This window comes from Dipodomys spectabilis, unplaced genomic scaffold (genome assembly GCF_019054845.1).
Source record: "Dipodomys spectabilis isolate Male_0828 unplaced genomic scaffold, ASM1905484v1 ptg000001l, whole genome shotgun sequence".
Taxonomy (NCBI): Eukaryota; Metazoa; Chordata; class Mammalia; order Rodentia; family Heteromyidae; genus Dipodomys; species Dipodomys spectabilis.
Genome location: NW_024870678.1, coordinates 18,364,074 through 18,384,096, shown reverse-complemented (window position 1 = coordinate 18,384,096; position 20,023 = coordinate 18,364,074). Strand labels below are relative to the sequence as shown.

Below are 20,023 nucleotides of genomic sequence, written 5' to 3'. Positions count from 1 at the left end.
TTCCAGTTTTCTGAGTGGTTTACTGGAGAGGAGTCTCACGGGCTTTCCTGCCCAGACTGACTTCAAACCACAGTCCTCAGATCCTGAGTAGCTAGGATTATAGGCCTGAGCCACCAGTGCCCAGCTACAACTATTTTTATAATTATATAATTTTATCCTATGTTGCTCTTACTAATTATATAATATTATATAATATATTATCATACTATATTATATATTATATAATTATATAACAATTATATATTATATAATATATTGTTATATTATATAATATATTACATATATTATATAATAGTAAGCATTAAAAGCAATATTCCTCAATTCATGTAATTGTACTCAGCTAGCAAGAATGGGTAAATTGGCTACTAGATTTAAAACTAAAACCGGAGATAAAAAATAAGTGCCTAAGCTGAGTGACTCACACCTGTAATCCTAGCAACCCAGGAGACTGACATCTGAACATTATGTTTCAAAACCACCTTGGGCAGAAAAGTCCCCAATTAACCATCAAAAAGCTCAAAGTAAAGTTGTGGTTCAAGTGGTAGATCACTAGCCTTGAGCAAAAATGCTCAGAGATAGTTCCCAGGCCCTGAGTTCAATCCCCCAGACCAGCAAACACACACACATACACATACACACACACACACACACACACAAAGTTCCTAAAAGCTGATGGAAGATACACTCAAAATGAATGTCTTTGTGTACACGTGAGTGCATGTTGGGAACGGTAGATATGTACATTTTAATACCACGGGAGAAAGTCATGTAAAAATACAAATCATGAAGTAGCATTGAAGGGTATTATTTAGAAATATATGCATAATGGAACAATAAGGAAAAAAAAACATTTGAGATAGGGCCAATCGCTGTAATTTTTTGTTATGAGCTTTGCATTGTCACTAATTTAAAAATGTGTACCTAAATTTACCCAGACAGACGTTAACTTCTAAAAAAGCGTGCATAAATGGAAACTGTCTTACCAATAGTCATAGCTCTCATCCCAGTTGTCAAAATGGACCAGGAAACGATTGTCCACCATATCTGTTACCGTAGCAACACAGATGAATGAAGGATTCTTTTTGTCTACAGCCTCAAGCTTCATTCCAACTCGAAAGCCTGATGGGATCACTGTCTACAGAAACATGCAGATTTAATTAGAGATAAGAGCACACCAAACCCAGCACACTCTGCACCCCTGCTCCAAGGCCCCGCAGCTACTCCTCTAGTCACATAATTTAAAAATCCTGTGCCAGTTTCACAGCAGGGTTTCTTTCCAACAAGCAGCAATAAAATATATTTTTTTTTTAAAAAAGGCTTTATGGCTACATTCAATTAACAACCTGAGCCTCAAAACTAAAACATCCACACCCTGGCAGGGCTTAAGAAAATTTGAATGCATTTTGCTAGCTTGGGTAGAAGGCTACATTAGGTAGGCAAGCTATATTCACCAGGCAGTTTACATTCTGGCCTTCTTTTCCTTGATTACAGACTTAGCGATGAGAATTATTTCCCACAGAATATGCACTTAATCAAGTTCAAAATGTGCCTGAGTCAGTACAAAAGCACTCCCACTTCTGAGTGGCTCTCTCCAGAGTACTGCCGAAAGTAGGTCATCATGTATGAAGGGCTGCAAATTATTACAACTCTTACTTATCACTAGCTATTTTGAATCCACCGCAGAGGATATAATATACATTGTTAATATACATTGTCACTCAAGAGAGTTTGCATTTAAAGAAAGTCTAAAGATGATCAGCTATTTGGGACTTGAAACAAATGCAAGGAAAATTCACTGAAGAGTAAGTGCTGGAATGGCAGTAATATTGAAACACCTCTGACTACAGTATTTTGTGAGGAAAAATGCCCTAGTCTCAGAGCAAGGCACTCAAGATAGCAATTATGTCAATTACAATACACTAAGTCATCTTCTCTCCTCTTCTAAAATACCTTTACATTCAGACTGAAGCACACAGATATTATTCTGTGTTAGGAAAAAAAACAAATGTTATTCACTTTACTATAATTATGTAGTTATCACTATAGACAGTCATGTATCTGAAAATGTTAGAAGTCCTATATGAAATGAAGGAGCAAGCATAAATAATACAGAAAAATTCACCATACATTTCAATTCTGAAATTATCAATTATAACAATAAATTTTTGACTATTCTGAGGGAGACAATCTAGAAACAATAACAACAACAACCAAGAAACAGAAAAAATGCTTCTTTCATACCAAAACACATGGTAAGGTAAGTTGTATGCTGGCCATGAAGAGTTGAAGGCAGTTAAATCAAAGCCCAGACAGTAGTCATCATCAGAGAATTTGATAGGGATTAGGAAACATGGGGCAATGTGGGTGGAGCAGACAAAGAGTGGTGGAACTCCACCTACAAGGCCTTCCTCCTGGGCACATTTTATAAGAGAATACCTTCTGACAAGTCAGTCTTTACATTTCAGCAATTAAGCTATCCTCCTAATTACGATACATATTAGAAAGTAATAAGCTGGCTCTTAGATCTATAAGGCATATTCTCTCTCTCTCTCTCTCTCTCTCTCTCTCCCCCCCCAGACACACTCACTTCTTCAGTTTTTTTAGTCAAGCTGGTTTATATTCAATGTAATGAGAGAATATTTCATCTATGAGATGTATGCCCTCAAACCAACTGCTTAGCATCATTTGCCAAGTGGCAGGGTATTTTTTCCTCCCACTCCTGATATTTATTTTCATTTGGAGGGGCCCCTGGCTGGTGACATCACCAACTCTCACCTTTTACTTGCAGTTAAGCTGACAAGTGAATCTGGAAAGGAGGAACTGGGTTAGAGGCAGAGTGCAAGCTGGGATACAGGATGCATGGTTCCTACTCTGCTGCTGAGGGAGTAGCACTCCATGGTCTTGGGATTGATGGCAATAAATCCCTTTGATTGTAAGGCCCCAAATCCAAAGCTCCTTTGTCTTCTTGATCTCCAACCTTGTCCTGATCAGTTTGGTTTTCCACCATTCTTTTAGTCAGATCAGAATTTGGAAGAGGCATATAGTATAAAATAGTACCAGGCCCTCTCAGACATGCCAATGCAAGTCAAGAAGTTAGAGAAAAAGGCACATACATGCAGCCTTTGCCTCCACTGCATGGCAAACAAGGCTACAAGCTGGAGAGAGCACATAGTCACCCGCTATCTCCTGCCTACATGCTCCAATGGGACTACATTCATCTCACTGTGTGAATCCCATGTGAACAGCACTCCTAATTAAATGATGACAACAATAAAATATCCCAGGCAATTTATTTTTTATGTATCTTAATTGCAAATCACACCTAGCTTTTGTACTGTGTTGTCTTCTACCATCCTATAACAAGACAACCATGACTGGAGATATTCACTCATAAAGATTTTAAGCTAATTTTAAAGTTTAATTAAGATAAGAGAAGTCTATTTACCAAGGTAATAAAATTTTATCACAGTGCCTTGTTATCATTTGTAATTCATCCTGTGAGACACTCAAAACTCACTTCCTTTGAAGAGAGAAGTATTTTGAAGGTACTTACTATATTCTGATTTTCAAATAATGACTTAGGCGCAGCTTGGGCTTTGCATGTCTTCAAATAGGTCTGCCAATTAAATTCTTCTTCTTTATATCCTAGAATACAACCAGATTTGAACAGGCTTAGTAAAATATCAAAGGATTTCACATTGAGTTTATCACCCATGTCTACTTTTATCTGTAATTCAAACATGACAAAATCAAGCAATCTCATGATTTCTTTGGTAAATAAAATTTAACCCATAACTATACCTGTAGTTTAGGCACAGGTATATTTTTCTGTCAACGAAGTTTATTATTACTTTTCCAATTCTAAATAAATAGTAATGAGCCGAGCACTGGTGGCTCACCCCTATAATCCTAGCTACTAAGGAGGTTGAGATCTGAGGATCACAGGTAGGAATGTCTATGAGACTCTTATCTCCATTAAACTATCAAAAAAAACCTGGAAATGGAGTTGTGGCTTTGAGCAAAAGAAGCTCAGGGACAGCTGGGCACTGGTGGCTCATGTCTGTAATCCTAACTCTTCAGGAGGCTAAGATTTGAGGATCACAGTTCAAAACCAGCCTGGGCACAAAAGTCCATCAGACTCTTATCTCCAATTAACCACTAGGAAGCCTGAAGTGATGCTGTGGCTCAAAGTGGGAGAGCACTAGCCTTGGGGAAAAGAACTCATAGGGACAGTGCCCAGGCTTAGAGTTCAAGCCCCACAACCAACAAAACCGAAACAAAACCACCACCACCACAAAACAACAACAAAAAAAACAACAGTGTTCAGGCCCTGAGTTCAAGCTCTAGGACCAGAACCAAAATAAATAAATAAGTAGTAATGTTTACAAAGAAAAGAAGTGAGAAACACAAATATATTTTATGCCAGTGTACTTCTAATCATCAGAACCCTTTCATCAGTCTGTTGGTAGAACTCCTGGGCAGTGTGGACAGTGAAGGGCAGTAGTTAAATTATTTTCTCTCACCTGTTCTAATTAGGGGGCTAACTAATGGAATCCAGTGGGAAGTTGGAACAATAGTAATAAAGCAGGTAAATCTCTTCAGCTGGTCACTGCAAAAAAGGTCATCAGCAAATTGCAGTTCGAGAAATATTCCTGCTCTAATTTTCACAATTTCATACAAGTCAACATTTTCTTAGAAGTAGAAATTGAGCATTTTACTTTATCTGCTAATGAGCCCTCTCTTAGATCATCATTAAAGTCCAAAAGGCAATAAGAAGAGCTAATAATTCACCAGATATATAAGAGGTTAATTTAGAAAAAGACTTGCATTCTTCCTTTTTTACTTTGTTTCTAGGTCCTTCAGCTATCTGGAAATACAAACCACCACGAAGTTTTTTTTTTTTTTAATTTAAAATCAAAGGATTTCTCTCACTCTAATAAATCTGTAATTTTCATTATGGAAAAAAAGGCATGGATCTGAGGCTACTTGAATTATCATAAAACCTGAATTCTTACAATTTTCCAACTAATATCCAGGAAACTAAGTTTTCACTGAACTTAAAACATGAAACAAAAGCAGCAGTACCTTTGGGAGGATGGAGCTTATGACCAGTTTTCTCACACCACCCGACTGGGTGAAGATCCAGAGCATCTGCATTTACCCAGAAGTCGTAACAATCTGAATAGCCATCAAAGTGAAGCTTTATCCGGTATCCACAAACCTGAAATACGTAAGCAGGTTGAGCATAATGCTGCCTATGTCCATCAAACCAAACTTAACAGCAACAAAAAGAAGTTAACAAATCACAGTATCTAAAAGCAGTACTGCAAAGAACTTAAGCTCAGGTGTCCAGCACCCTCTCTAGCTATTCAGGCTGGCTAGACAGGATCCCTGGAATGCTAGTAAGAACTCACTCTTTGTAACACATGCTATACATGAGAAATTGTGTTTATGGGACCGAAGTTGGGTCACAAGGCAATTTCTCAGTGATCTTCCTTCTTAGCAGGAGCAGACAAATTCCAAATGACCTGCTCACACAGACCTCTACCCACTCCAGGAGTGTCTGTTCTGCAGAAGCCCACACAAGGAGTTCGACACAGAATGCATAGCCAGTGAGATTAATCCCAAAATAACAAGGGAGCTGAATAGTAACTGTCAAGAAAACACCTCTAAAACACAGTTAAAATGCAAGTGGCAGAACAGATTATTCGGGATGAGTCAGTTTATGGGAAAATGATATTTATGGAAGTTCATGTGTATAGTTATATACTTGTCTATATACATTATCAAAAGTATACACATTCAGCAAGGGTGCTGCTGGCTCATGCCTGTAATCCTAGTTTATCTGATGATCACAGTTCCAAGCCAGCCCAGGCAGAAAAGTACTTGAGATACTATCTCCAATTAATCAGCAAAATGCTAGATTGGAGGCATGGCTCAAGTAGTAGAGAGCTAGCACTGACTGAAACAAAAGCCCAATTGAGAAAGCAAGACCCTAAGTCCAAGCCCTAATACCTGCATACATATAACACAAGATATAGACATTTTATACAGATACATTTATTTTTTTTTTGGGGGGGGGGGTCCGGTCATGGGACCTGAACTCTGGGCCTGCGCGCTGTCCCTCAGCTCTTCAGCTCAAGGCTAGCGCTCTACCACTTGAGCCACAGCGCCACTTCCAGCTTTTTTGTTTTTGCTTATGTGGTGCTGAGGAATCGAACCCAGGGCCTCATGCATGCAAGGCAAGCACTCTACCACTGAACCACCTTCCCAGCCCAACAGATACATTTATATATACTTATACATATTCATTCATACAAGCAGCATTGGAGACTGGGCTACCTGAACGATAGGAGACTGGGCTCCATTTCAAAACTCTGTTGCATTCAGAGGTAATATGCTCTAAGAGATGGGAGGCACTTGGTAGGCATTGTGACCATTATTCCCTGTGATTACCAGCACCCAGGGGTACATGCTATGTGATCTGTAGGAATCATGCTTCTTACAAATTCACTCAATCACTATAATAACTAAAACCAGTGTCCAGGGCCTTCTTAACCATTTTGGAGGAATTTTTAAAAGATGTGTTACCCTGGTTCAAGGGAAGGAGTAGGGAAGTCAGCATAGGAGGAAGAAGTATTTTAAAAAGTGTTCTCAGTACTACAGTGGACTTGTAATATATATGAAAGTATCTGTATGTGACCTCGTCACTTTAGCCTGAAATTTTCAGAAATATCCTAAGTACTAAAAAAAACCTATCTGCTACTCCATTCCTTACATTAGAGACCATGGCAAGATCTGCAGTTAGAAAGACTGGGGTTCAAGCCTATCCTGCAGCTCTGTGGCCTGGTATATATCACTTCACTCCTCTGAGTCTTAGTTCTCTCCTCCTTAGATCAGGGATTTAAAAACAAACAACCAAAAAAAACCCATGGCCTGAACAAGTCAGACTTCTGCACAAGGTGGAAGTTCAGGTTGATAACGTATCGGTAACACTAAGCACTATTGCATGAAGTAAATACTCCACCAACAGTAGTTTGTCTCATTATAATACTCCCCATCATCACTTCTATCTTAAAAATAAAATGAAGCACTACTTACCTCAGCCACAGTGAGGACACAGTACACGGACTGATGCTCAGGATCCACACCTTCTAACTTCATGCCAACTTTAAATCCATTTTTGTTATATGGAAAAGATTGGTGCTATAATACAAGATGACAGCAGCTTAAGTATGGACACAAAGGGCCAAACTACCCCTAAACCTTACAAGATCAACCCAATAAAAACAGACAAGTCTATAAAGAAGTCATAGAAAGAAAAGTTAATGACTTGGAGCCTTTATCTTTTACATATTTTAAAAGATAGTCAACATTACGATCAGAGTCACACAAAAGTAAGATGTATTTCACCTGTCAGACTGGTAAGCCTCAAACCGTCTGAGGACTCTGATAAACTGAAATGGAATAACCTTCAGACTTTTCATGTTAAAAAAAAATGAAGTCCAAAAAGTATAAGGCACGTGGTTAAAATGCCAACTGGTTAAAGAAAGAGAGGATTTGTGAATGAAGGCTGTTTATATGTACATATAAGTGTAGCTACTTGAGGAGAAGCAAACTTGATACTTTGGATGATATGGGTAGGAGGAACATCCATTATACTCTTTGACATATGATCTGAATCAGTTGAATTACATTATGGCCTGAGTCATATGAATGCATCCAGACTCATATAATCAGCTATACTTTAATGTCTTAAAAAATATTAACAAGTTTATTCTGTCAAGAACCAAGGAGATAATGATACCTATATCTATATCTATATACACACAACCAATATCTATATCTACCTCTCTATATACACATACACACACAAACATACACACATGTGCAACTAAATTATCTAGAACAAGAACAGATGTAGTTACTATTACATTTATATTAAATATTGTTTACTTGGATGTAACCATTCTAACATTTATTGTTCATTACTTTGAAAAGTTTTTCCTTACATTCATTCACAGAAGAAAAGACATCCATGGAAGGTTTACAACGGATTATGACAAAATAATTTAATAACAAATCAAGATTTGGGCCAGCAAACCACAATATATGGGTCAAATCTGGCCCACCATCATTCTGGAATAAAGCTGAGAAAAACTGGAATAAAGCTCTTGGCTACAGAAAATGTTTAAGTCATGTTATACAAATAAGCTACATTGTTGCAAAAGACACCTACAACACTATCTCACCTTTTATGAAAAAAGTTTACTGAGCCTTGTTTTAATCCTGGGACAGCAATTCCTACTTCAAACTATTCTTGGTATCTACATCTGTAACTGATTCTAAATTACTTAGATGAAGTATTTTTCTTTTCACTAATATCATAAAGTAACTCATTTGAAGTTACCAATAGGATGCAAAAACCAGTAATTCATTCATCTTTATTCTCTCAAGACCATGATAATTTAAATTTCATGCCAGTTATTTTTTAATGTATTGATATCTCAATAACAGTATCAGTATTCCTGTTCAAAATTAAGAGTGAAAAGCCCAGTAAATGTTGAGAGAAATTTGTGTATATGTATGTGTTTCTGTGTTTATATGACTGTTTATGACCTGGGGAAGGTGTACATGCATTATCCTGTCTGTGGAAGTGCTCCTCCACATGACCCACACGCAAAAAGTAGAATAAGAAATTATCCCAAGTCACATTTCCTAAGCAGATAGTAGAAATAGCAATACTTATTGAGACCCGCATTCCTTGTCTTTTGCCCTCATAGACAATCTCTCTGGAAGATGCCATACCTCCTTGAACAGCTTTGTGGGCACTGCCACAGCTTTCTCTTCCTCCAGGTAGGATGCCCAGCACCACGATTTCTTGCCTTTTGGCGGCAAACCTGAAAGACAAGTGAAACTAAATGGAAGAAATCGATGGTTGTGAGTTTACACTTCCCCCAACTACTGCTCTGCCTGGCCCTTCTGCTTCCATGGCTGGTGTGTCTCTTGTCCTGGCCCCTCCTCCAGGAAAATAAGAAATGAACTGTGGTATATAACCACAGTAGGAGGCCCCAAGAAAGAAATGTCAGAACTTTGAATAAATGAAGATGAGCAGGAAGCCAACTTAGAACAGCATCATGGAAGCAACAGATTCCAGAAACAGGATGCTCAAAACATTTTCCTATGACATTAAAATGCTTAGAAAAGACTAGTACACTGAATGTTTAAAAAATGATTGCTACTGCTGGCAAGGAAAAAAAAAATAAATCAATGTAGTGAAGGTCAGATTTTTTTTCTTTCTTTTTTTTAAAATTGTGAAAATACCATACAGAGGAATTACAATTACATGGGCAAGGTAATGAGTACATTTCTTATCAAGCATTTTTGCCTCCTTCTTTGGTTCCCCTTCCCATCCCTTCCCATCTCACACCCCTCCCCCAAAGTTGTAAAGTTCATTTTTCGACATAACGACTTGTACATCTCATTGTTGCAATGGGTCCACCTGTATCCCTATTTAAACAATTTCTTTTTTCCCTTCCCCTCCACAAATTATACCAACATCAAATACAGTGAAAACAGGGGTTATATCGTGGAGGAGGGACATACAAAGCAACAAAGAAATATCTTATAAATATGTTAGACACAATAGCAAGAATGAAAAAACATTTGAGTCCTTAACTTGTGGTTCATTTTGCTTAACATCAACTTATCTGACCATTTCTGCTTGTCTCAGACATATACTAGTTATTGCAAATAAGGGAAACCGTGGGACTTATGTTTCTTTGGGCCTGGTTTACTTCACTTAATATAATTTTTTCCAAGTCTTTCCATTTCCTAACAAATGGGGCAATGTCATTCTTTCTGATAGAGGCACAGAATTCCATTGTGTATATATACCACATTGTCTTGTCAGATTTTTTAAATGTAAAAAGAATAAGTAATAAAAACAGAGAAGAAAGCAAGTCATGGTGATATACACCTATAATCCAAGCACTAGAGAACTAAGTAAGGGAAGCAGATGGTGGGTTCAAGGCTAGCCTACCTACAAAGAGGCCTTGTCTACCAAAATAAATGAAAACAAAAAGGAGAGGGAGCAGTTAGTTAACACTTTTGCTTGGGATTAATTTGGCAATATTAGAAATGAGAGGAGCACAAGAGCTTTAGCAGTAGCAAAGGTGGTTAAAGTACTTGGGGAATGTGCAGGACAAGTAAAAGTAGAATATTTTAAGGGGGAAATGACTAAAGGAACTTCTAAAAGATTCAGGGTCTGAAATTTCATCTAGAATAGACTTTGAAGGGAAAAAAATCGAGAAACAAAAGAGACATTCTGATACAGAGTAACTAGGAATATAACTGACTTCCTCTGATCTCAGATGGAAAGTAAATTTCCGTAAGAAATCACACAAGTTTCCACTGTATGCTTGAGGCAGGTGGAAGGATTTATCGACCACTTTCTGAGTGCTAGCTGGGCAAAGCAGAATGACCTAGAACCAAGGCCAACCAGGACAGACACAGCAGGTCCTGGGGATAAAGCCAAGGGGAGAATGCTGAGGCTGCTGGGAAAAGGCCCCAAGGTCTACCAATCCAAGTATGAAAGTGAGGGTGGGCTTTCTCCTGAGAACAAAATGCTGCCTGAGGAACAAAGCAAGAAGAGAAGGTACCAAGTCAGGAGCTGTACTTCCTGTGAGAAGAAACTTACAAAACACCTGAAACTTTGGGAAAGGAACAAGAACAGATGTTTTGGTAAAGGTTTAAATGCAGGCACTACCTACTTAATGAATAAACAAAGAGAGTCCCACACTTATCCTAAAGGCATTTAGAAGTTACTAATCCCAAGTCTTTCTCCAAAACCTACATTAGTATTGACAAAATGGAATTGGAGAGGAGACGGAAGCAACATTGTCATGCTGACAAGGTGCAGGACAATGAAAACTACAACTTCTACTTGAATCAACCATTTTCAATTTCACCCTTGCTTTCATCAGCTCACCTTGTTTTAAGACAGCTGGATCCCCCCGTCTTTTCCTCCGGGCTCTCTGAGAGCCCCGCAGTATTCTTCCATCTTGTTTGTTCTCCTGCAGTAAGAAAGAAAAATACTGACTTTGAAAGTTCATGAAATTGGCACCAATAGAAATCAGAGGGCTGTCAGAAGGCTTTTTGTTTTTTGTTCTTCCATTTCACTTCATAACTTTTATGGAAAGTAAGGATATAGGCTATTTGAGTTCTGTCTTCATTTGAGAACTGTGTTGCTTTTGGCCTGAGGTCACTAGCAAAAAAGACTGAATGTTTCCAAGAGCTACACTCTGCAAGAACGAGGATGATGTGCCTCCCACCCCCACATCTGCCTTTAACACCACTCTTCTCCCTCAGAGCTCACTAGCCCCTTTCTCAGGCCACTCTGCTGACAACTGCCCATCTAACAATTTGTTTGTCTGGTCCTTAAGTTGTCAAAGTCATTCGTGTGCTGAAGAGTCCCAACCTCCAACCTCAGCTCTTGGTTCCTGTCTCCAAATGCCTGCATCCAATGCTTATTTGGGATATTCAGTTGGACTCAACATGATGATTAGCAATGCAAAAATTATTTTTAAAAATCATTCTCCAAGGGGCTGGGAAGGTGGCTCAGTGGTAGAGTGCTTGCTTTGCATGCATGATGCCCTGGGTTCGATTCCTCAGCACCACATAAGCAAAAAGAAAAAAGCTGGAAGTGGCGCTGTGGCTCAATTGGTAGAGCACTAGCCTTGAGCTGAAGAGCTGAGGGACAGTGCCCAGGCCCAGAGTTCAGGCCCCACAACCGGACCCCAAAAAAAAAAAAAAAAAATTAAATAAAAAATCATTCTCCAGGCTGGGTGCTGGTGGCTCATGCCTGTAATCCTACCTATTCAGGAGGCCGAGATCTAAGGATCATGGTTTGAAGCCAGCCTGGGCAGAAAAATCTGAGACTCTTATCTCCAATTAATCACCAGAAAACTGGAAGTGGTACTCAAAGTGGTAGAGACCCTGAGTGAAAAAGCTCAGGTACAGTGCCCAGGCCCTGAGTTCAAACCCCAAGACTGACATTTAAAAAAAAAAAAAAAAAAAAAAAAAAGCCTTTCTCCAAAGGAATAATGTTTAACAATTAGGAGAAATCCCTAAGCACTAGAAAGTCATAGAAATGAAACAACCACTGTTATTTATGTGTCCAAGAAGAAAGCAAAAATTACCTAATATGATAATGTCAAAGGGTAGCCGGTGACCATGCTAAACTCATCATGCCTAAAAGAGGACACTGCCGCTACTCCACCTCTTCCTTCCAATTCCAGACTTGTTCAATCCTAAAATCTAAGACATAGCATCGCCGATTCTTCTCTTGCCCTCCTACACACTGACATCCCTACCTCTAAAATTGAATTTGTAGCTGACATGTCTCTTACGTAATCTATTTTAAGAACCATCTAACTGGTTTCTGTGATTCTACTTCTGCTCACAAGCCCCTAGCTCCTGTAAAAACATAAACTACATCAAAGCATTCCCTTGCCTTCAAGTTTCTATATTTCCAACAACTAAACCTGCTACACCTTTGGGACCCTCCTCTAGAAGTTCTGTTGTCCAGAGGGCTCCTCACTAACTGCACAAAGGAGGCTCCTCCTTCCTGTTCAGACTACAGTGGTCAGGTGACCTTCTTTGGGAGGTTTCCCTGAAAACTCAATGCAGAGTCATCCAATCCTAGAGCCCTATTTTTAGTCTCAACATAGCACTTAAGATGAGCTGACATTTCTCCTGTTCATTTTGTTTGCTTATTATACATCCCCTTTCCCAGAACAACATGTCTCTGGGGGAAGACCCTGTCCCTTACTTGCTTTACTCATGTCTACATTCCCAGCTCGCAGAGCAGTGACTAGCAAATAACAACTGTTATATATTGATCATAAGTGAAATGCTTCAAGATGTCCAAGTTCTCTGTTCACAGAGAACCAGGAATACTACTTTTCAAGATCTTTATTTTTTAAACCGCACATTTTAAATGAATCTTCCTCAAATATACTTGCTATTTACATATCATTTCCCACCCACACACATAGTTTTATGAGATCTGTCTGTAATTTAACCAATTGGGTTTGGCATTTTGCAGGTAATAGGAATTTAAGCTTCATCTATGAAATGTGTTATGGCCTCCTAGCCCATCAGTGAATTCCAGTACACTCACAACTTCCTCACCCGAGATATGTATAATTATGATTACCACTTTGATATGGGGATAAAGGCCAGGAAAGGTTAGGTAATTTTCCCATTCTACCTGTCCCCAAACCCACATTTGAACTCAAGCAACTCATCTCAGGTATAGAGCAGAGTTGGGAATTGCCACCCGCCATGAACCCCTGTGCTCCTGGGTGGGCAGACAAGAAGTACTAACCATTTCATCATCTTTCTCTTCTCCATCTTCCTTGGAGTCTGCTTTCAGGGATAATTTTGGCTTTTTCTTCCGACTACATTTAGGGTCCTCTTCCTCATTGTCTTCTCCTACGTCCCTTTCTTCCTTCTGATCTCTGTTGTGTTTATAACCCCAAAACAGTGAGAGGAAACAATACCTATCAAACATCTACATGTTGATTGTCAATGCCAAAATTATTTTTAAAAATCACTCTCTAAAGGAAAAAAAATTTAATCACCAGGAGAAATCCACGGGTATTAGATATACTGTATATAGGGATACTTAAAATCACTGTTACACAGAAAGTTTGTCAAGGCAAAAATTGGAAATTTTACAAGGAACAAGCAATCTATGCGAAATAAGTTCTACCACGTTTATAACTACTCTCTGCCATCTACACTAATAAAATAATCAATTACTTAAGATAATTGTCTTTGGAGCAATTCTGAAGGTAAAGGATCTAGCAATTGTTAAAAAATGGCAAATCCAGTGGAAGAGCCCAACTACAACTTTGTTAAAGCATCAACAGGCCAAAAAGACAATTTCTAAGGCTATACTGGTTGAAATATCTGAAGAGTTCCACTGAAGTGGAAAGCTTAAGTTATTTATCGTAGTAATTAAATTCAAGAAACGTATCTTTTTGCTCGTAAACTGAACTCTGGCAGACAGTCCCCAAGTGTGAAGGCCACAGAACACTGCCAGCCACAGGTGACCTTTATCGGCACTCTGAGATCATTCTAGTACCAATCATTAAATTAACCACCACAGTCATTTGTGTTCAGTTAAGTGCCCATCACCTAAGGTGAGGGAGCTTTGTTCTATATGTGGAGTTTTAAACAAGTTACCAAGAAGTCCCAAAATATAAGCAAAAGTGGGTTGCCCTAAATATCAGTATCATGAAAATACATGCAGAGCCCAGAAACATCTAAACACTCTTTTGGGGGAAGTAATCAAATTAATGTGAATACAAGGCTGTAGACAGAGGCAGAAGCTGACTCTGGGGAAGAACTTTAGCAGTGTAACTCAGATCTGGCGTGACACAAGTTCTAGGTCCATAGGTCTCCAGAGGGACAGCTCTGGAGAACCAAGAGGGTTACAGATGTCAGTGAGTGCATTTAACCCTCTGCAGCCTCAGATATCATGCCTTTCTATTCTAAAACTCATTTTATAGATGAAATGAGGCAAGAACCTACTTGTCTTTCACATGCCGAGCACAATTCTGGCTGCAATAGTTTCCTCCAGAAAGACACTCATCTACAGTGCCATACTGACAACAGTTCTCACAGAATTGAAGCCCTTCTTTCATTGGGTCCTTCAACCTGAAGGGTACCCCAGTCTTCTCTGAAAAGACTAGAAAGTGAAAAAGAATTAAAACCATGTCAGAAGGTATTCCACTATACGCATCAACTTTCTTTTCTAATAATTTTTGTTAGCCACACATAAAGAGTAATGTTTGCTGAATGAATGAAATAAAAAAATTACTTAAACCACTTCTGTAACAACAACAAAAACCTGCAGAAAGGTTAAAGAAAAGCTGGCATCAGGCTTTTTGTGCAGAATTCCATGTAAAGGGAAAAAAAATCTGTAAATTCAAATACAACTATCAGTCCACGGTATTTGAATCTTTAGGTGGATATTGGATAAAATTGAAAATGGCAAACAGCTGAGTATGATGGCTCAAGCCTGTACTCCCAGCACCTGGGAGGCTGAGACAGGAGAATTACAAGTATAAGACCAGCACAAGATACACAGCAAAACCCTATGTCAAAAAAGTAGGTGGAGAAGATTTATATTATTTAATGTTAAAGCCTATTAATGAGTACTTCTGATTTAACTGAATAAATCAACATTTCTATTTTAATGTAGTAGATGTCCTGAATCATAATAATTCAATGTCTTAGGAACTCACATTTCCTTTTGTCTGAATTGCTAGACTAATCATTCATTCAGCATACATTGATTAAGCACCAATTTATACTAGACATTGATACTGATAGTACAGACCTTTGCCCAAGACAGCTCACATTCTAGAAGAGAAGACAGGCAAGAAAACTAATATTTATAATAAAATGTGATGCATGCAATAATAGAAAGATGGACACATTCCAGAAGTTGTGCAGAAGAAATGCTTCCTTCTACCAAGAATGAGGTCAGAGGATTTTCTGCTACAAAGCTTCAACAGGGTTTTGAAGGCCACAGAGAAATGGACAAAGAGAAAAGTAGCTTTTGAGCCAGGAGAGGAAAAAAAGAACACAGCATGAGAAAAGACAAGAAAGCATGAAATCATACAATGAGAAAATGACATGTAATTACGTGTTGCTGGCACAGCTGCAACATACACACAAAGAAGGGAACAGAAGGTGAGGAGACAAAGCAAGCAGGTGGGTGGGTACACAACCTTTGAGTGTTTTGCAACAGAGAATCAGCAAAGTGTCAGATAAGCAGTCTACATAAGTTACTCTGACTTCGGAGGGCAGGATAAGTTGGAAGGGGGTGAAATTAGAAGCTAAGTGATTTTTATTTAAAGAGACTTCTGAGATAGTTCAGGGAGGAGTTAATATAGGCCTAAATTAAGGCAGTAGTAGTAAGTACAGGAAAGGCCAGATCTGAGACATTATTTAGGAAATAAAAACCAAGAGCTTTAAGGAAAGGATACGGGATGGGGAGAACAAACTCAGGATGACTCCTCTATTTCTTGTTTGTCCACTGGGTAGATGGTGCTACCATCAACTGAAGTGTGAGTTACAGAAGAAAGAACAGGTTTTCGGGGTGGGGAGGGAGGAAGAAATAGAAAATGAACTGAATTTCAGACATGTGGAATTTGAGGTACCTGTGGGACATCCAGGTGGAGATGTCCAGTAGGCAGGTGGAAATACGGGCCTGGAGCTCGGGGGAGAGGTCGGGGCTGGAGATATAGATTTAGGAGTCATCAGCATATAGGTGTTAGTTAACAACCATCGGAGTAGATAAGAAAAAATAGTGGCAGGCTTTTGGCTAAATCACCTGAGCAGGTGATGACAACTTGGATTTAACTTGATCATTTCCAACTAACCTTATGCTATTACAGATCTGGCTTTAGGAAAGAAGACAGTTTATGGTTATTTTAAAATCTAACATTTGGCCCCAGTTGGGCTCATTACAGAAATTTACCTAAGAACATGAAATACAAAAAGCATCCAGGACTCTCAATGTGCCAGCCTATCATAAAAACCTTAGATATTCTTATCTCCAATCTTTTCACAAGAAATCCCATGTGGCTGACTCTTTCTTACCTTCTTGAGCGGTTGGTACCATCCATGTGGTCGTAGCCGTTGCTTTTTTAACACTTTCCATCTCACTCTCATCCGTAATCACCTCCAGAGCTCCAAACTCATTCACCCGAAACTAACAGCAACAGAGAAGGGAAGAGCAGGACTTACAAAAAGGTCAGGACAGTATTTACTTCATAACTGATAGAGGCAATCTTTAAAAGCAAATTAACCATGTGTTGAAAGTTACACAATTCCATCTTGGATGAAGCTGCCAAGGGTGAAATCGCTGGATTTTACTGGTTTGGGGGATCGAGGAAGGAGAATGGAACAAAACAGCAACCACCATTGAACGTGTGCTCTCAGACCATGTTGCCACAGACTTGAGTTTTGCTTATATTGTCATTTCAAACACACTCTTTTTTTGTTTTTTTGGATCTGGTCGCGGGGACTGAGCACTGTCCCTCAGCTCTTCAGCTCAAGGCTAGCGCTCTACCACCTGAGCCACAGCGCCACTTCCTGCTTTTTTTCTTTTTGCTTATGTGGTGCTGAGGAATTGAACCCAGGGCCTCAGGCATGCAGGGCAAGCGCTCTACCACTGAGCCACCTTCCCAGCCCTTCAAACACACTACTCTTTACTCAGACTTTTTTTTCTTTCTCTCATATTATTGCTAATTTAATAATAAAAGCTAGCAACAGGAGAACAAGTTTTTGTTTTGCTTTTTCAGGAATCAGCTTTTTTTCTCCTGAAAATCATCTAGTTCCAAGACAAAGAACCAACAGCCTGCCCACCCTTCTTGTGTTCCAAGCTGAGCCAAGTGATGTCCCCATCTATCCTTGCTACCTAATTTCTGGTTGCTTTCACTGGACTTTTACAATTCTAATATTCAAAAATTTCCTCCCAGCTCATGGAAAGTATGTTTTTGTAACAACCTTCTATACGTGTGTGTGTGTGTGTGTGTGTGTGTGTGTGTGTGTGTGTGTGTGTGTGTGTGTTTGAAGGCTTAACCATTACTTATGTACAGATTTCCTGTTCTCTGAAACACATAGCTTACTCTCTTATTTAGAAACTTGTGAATGCAAAGGTTTTCTGTATTTCTTCTAGGTTCCAATAAATGGATGGCATGAGGGGTCCACCAATTTTAACCAATAATGGACAGATGGCTCAAGATGTTAAAGGTCAATAAAACTTTTCAGATCTGTCTAAAGGTCTTACAAGTACATAAACATCTAGTCTCTAAGCAAGGCCTACTTGGTCAGCATGCCAACAGAACTATTTATTCTACCACATTAAATCCAGGCTCCAAGTAAGAAAAATCATAAAATACATAACAATTATTCTTTGCATCAGATAAAGATTGAGTGCCTTAAACAATTTTCTGCAGATATACTCTACAAGTATTAAATGCTTTCTAGACTTTCAGAAATGTGACAATGTTTTCTCTCTACTATATATTCTGCATAGCATGATGTGTCTGACTAGGATATAGTCTACATTATATGGAAAAGAACTACAGATAATTTCACTCTTGGGGGAAAAAAAGAAACCTCAAGCTAAAAATAAAATAAAAATTCTTCTTAAGAATCAACTCTGAAACCAAAATATTTCAAAATAAGGCTGACAGTACCATCTACTGGGCAAGAGTAGAAAAAACAAGCCATCAAGATTATTAATTAATGATATTAAAGAATGTAATAGAAAACTTCGATTTTTAAAAGAAATAGACGCAAGTGTGGTAATTCACTTCAGGTGAGCAAATTTCCCTTGATGATATTATAGTGATTCTAATGAATACTTATTTGACAATTACAAAGTGTGAGAAGCAGCTTCCAATATCTCCATGAAACAGCAAGCATCCTGTGACTTATGGGTCCACATTGTCTCCTCACTACAAAATCCCATCTAGCAGAGTCCAAGAGAAAGAAAACCACTGAGCAGAATCACCAAGTAAAAATGCACAATTATGACACCTGGAAGTATTTGGTTCAATCCTTTTCAAAGTTAAAGGCAATATCTGCACAGTACAATCTTTATTATCAATCATGTTTTCCTTCTTCTAAAATTCATTGTCTAAGTACAAAGGTGGCAGATGGTATCACGTGGGGACACAGTGAAAAACTCTAAACCAGAGATCCATGGAAAGACTTCCAGGGTTGGTGCGTAAAACATAAGAAAAATCAGGGGATGTACATAGACATATTGGGGGATGGAGGTGGCGGGGTGGGGGTGGGGAGACTCATACATTTTATCATAAACCCTATAACCCTGAACAAGTGAAGCACATCTGCTCTTTCCAAAGTTACTTATTTCAAAAATTAATAACCTCCACCTATTTCCAAAGTTCAAGGACTTCTCAATTTGGATTTAATTTACTGTGTTTTACACAATACCACTATGAAGAAAACATTACACAGAATATGTTTTTAAGTACTGCTAATGTCATTGAAGCCCCAGTGATGAAATTTCAGATAGACATATATATTTTCCAACCTTCTTTTCCCCAATTAAAACAGTGTGGGTGGTTCTGAAACTGCTAATGTTCTTTTATGAATGGCTTTGGGATAATGTAAACTTCATCTGTATATTTTAATTATCAAGTCTTTCAACCCAGACATCTAAAAACAGTATAAACGTGTCAACTGTTACATTCCACAATCAGAAATAACCAAATTATAAACTTCACAAAAGGGATTTATTAAGCAAAACAAACACATCGGCTGACATGTCCAACTTCTTCTGTAGATATATCCAGTCAATGAGAAAACAATTATGTCTGAAATATACAATGGTGAAAAGGTTTGGTTTGTTTGGGTTGACTTGAATTACCTTTAACAGATTTAATTCCCTTGTTTATTTTTGCTTGTAAGAGTAAATGCTCTTTTGCAAAGTCTGTCTTTACTGAAATGATCATTAAAAGATACTACTGAGATCATTTTTTTTACTATGTTCAATCTTGAAATCTGATTTCTAATTCCCAATGTGTTTAAATGGCAGAGAGGATTGATAACTAAACTATTTTAAGTACTAATGAAAATAAGGCAGCTGGGTGTGGTTGGCTCACACCTATAATCCTATCTACTCAGGAGGCTGAGATCTGAGGATCTTGGTTTCATGCCAGCCCAGAGAGACTTACAAGAGTGGTAATTTTACATCTGGGCTTCAGCCTTGCTGTTGCTGGTATTGCTCTCAGTCAATTGCAGTATTTTTTAGTAGATAAGAGGATACCACTCTCTGGAGGGTATCTGCATTTTACTGAAGCATTTGGAAAGACTAAATCCTTATTACTCAGAGGAATAATTCTTGTCTGAATAAGTTTCAGGCACAGAAACTACCAGGCACCTTTCCACTACCACTCAGTCACCTGTG

The 20,023-nt window shown here is 38.5% G+C and overlaps 1 protein-coding gene across 4 annotated transcripts in view; it reads right to left on the bottom strand.

Annotated features, from left to right (window-relative positions):
- The window catches only part of L3mbtl3 (L3MBTL histone methyl-lysine binding protein 3), a 103,245-nt gene that overhangs the window by 60,582 nt on the left and 22,640 nt on the right, over positions 1–20,023 (bottom strand). For 3 of the 4 annotated variants that reach the window (XM_042695032.1, XM_042695161.1, XM_042695107.1), the window contains 10 exons: positions 16,681–16,792; positions 16,239–16,313; positions 14,602–14,758; positions 13,391–13,523; positions 10,991–11,075; positions 8,809–8,900; positions 7,102–7,206; positions 5,086–5,221; positions 3,554–3,645; positions 984–1,135 (listed from right to left, as the gene is read on the bottom strand). In XM_042695032.1, the coding sequence (XP_042550966.1) occupies positions 984–1,135; positions 3,554–3,645; positions 5,086–5,221; positions 7,102–7,206; positions 8,809–8,900; positions 10,991–11,075; positions 13,391–13,523; positions 14,602–14,758; positions 16,239–16,313; positions 16,681–16,792 (1,139 nt within the window). The remainder of the gene's footprint in view (positions 1–983; positions 1,136–3,553; positions 3,646–5,085; positions 5,222–7,101; positions 7,207–8,808; positions 8,901–10,990; positions 11,076–13,390; positions 13,524–14,601; positions 14,759–16,238; positions 16,314–16,680; positions 16,793–20,023) is intronic. The other variant, XM_042695228.1, reaches the window with a different exon arrangement.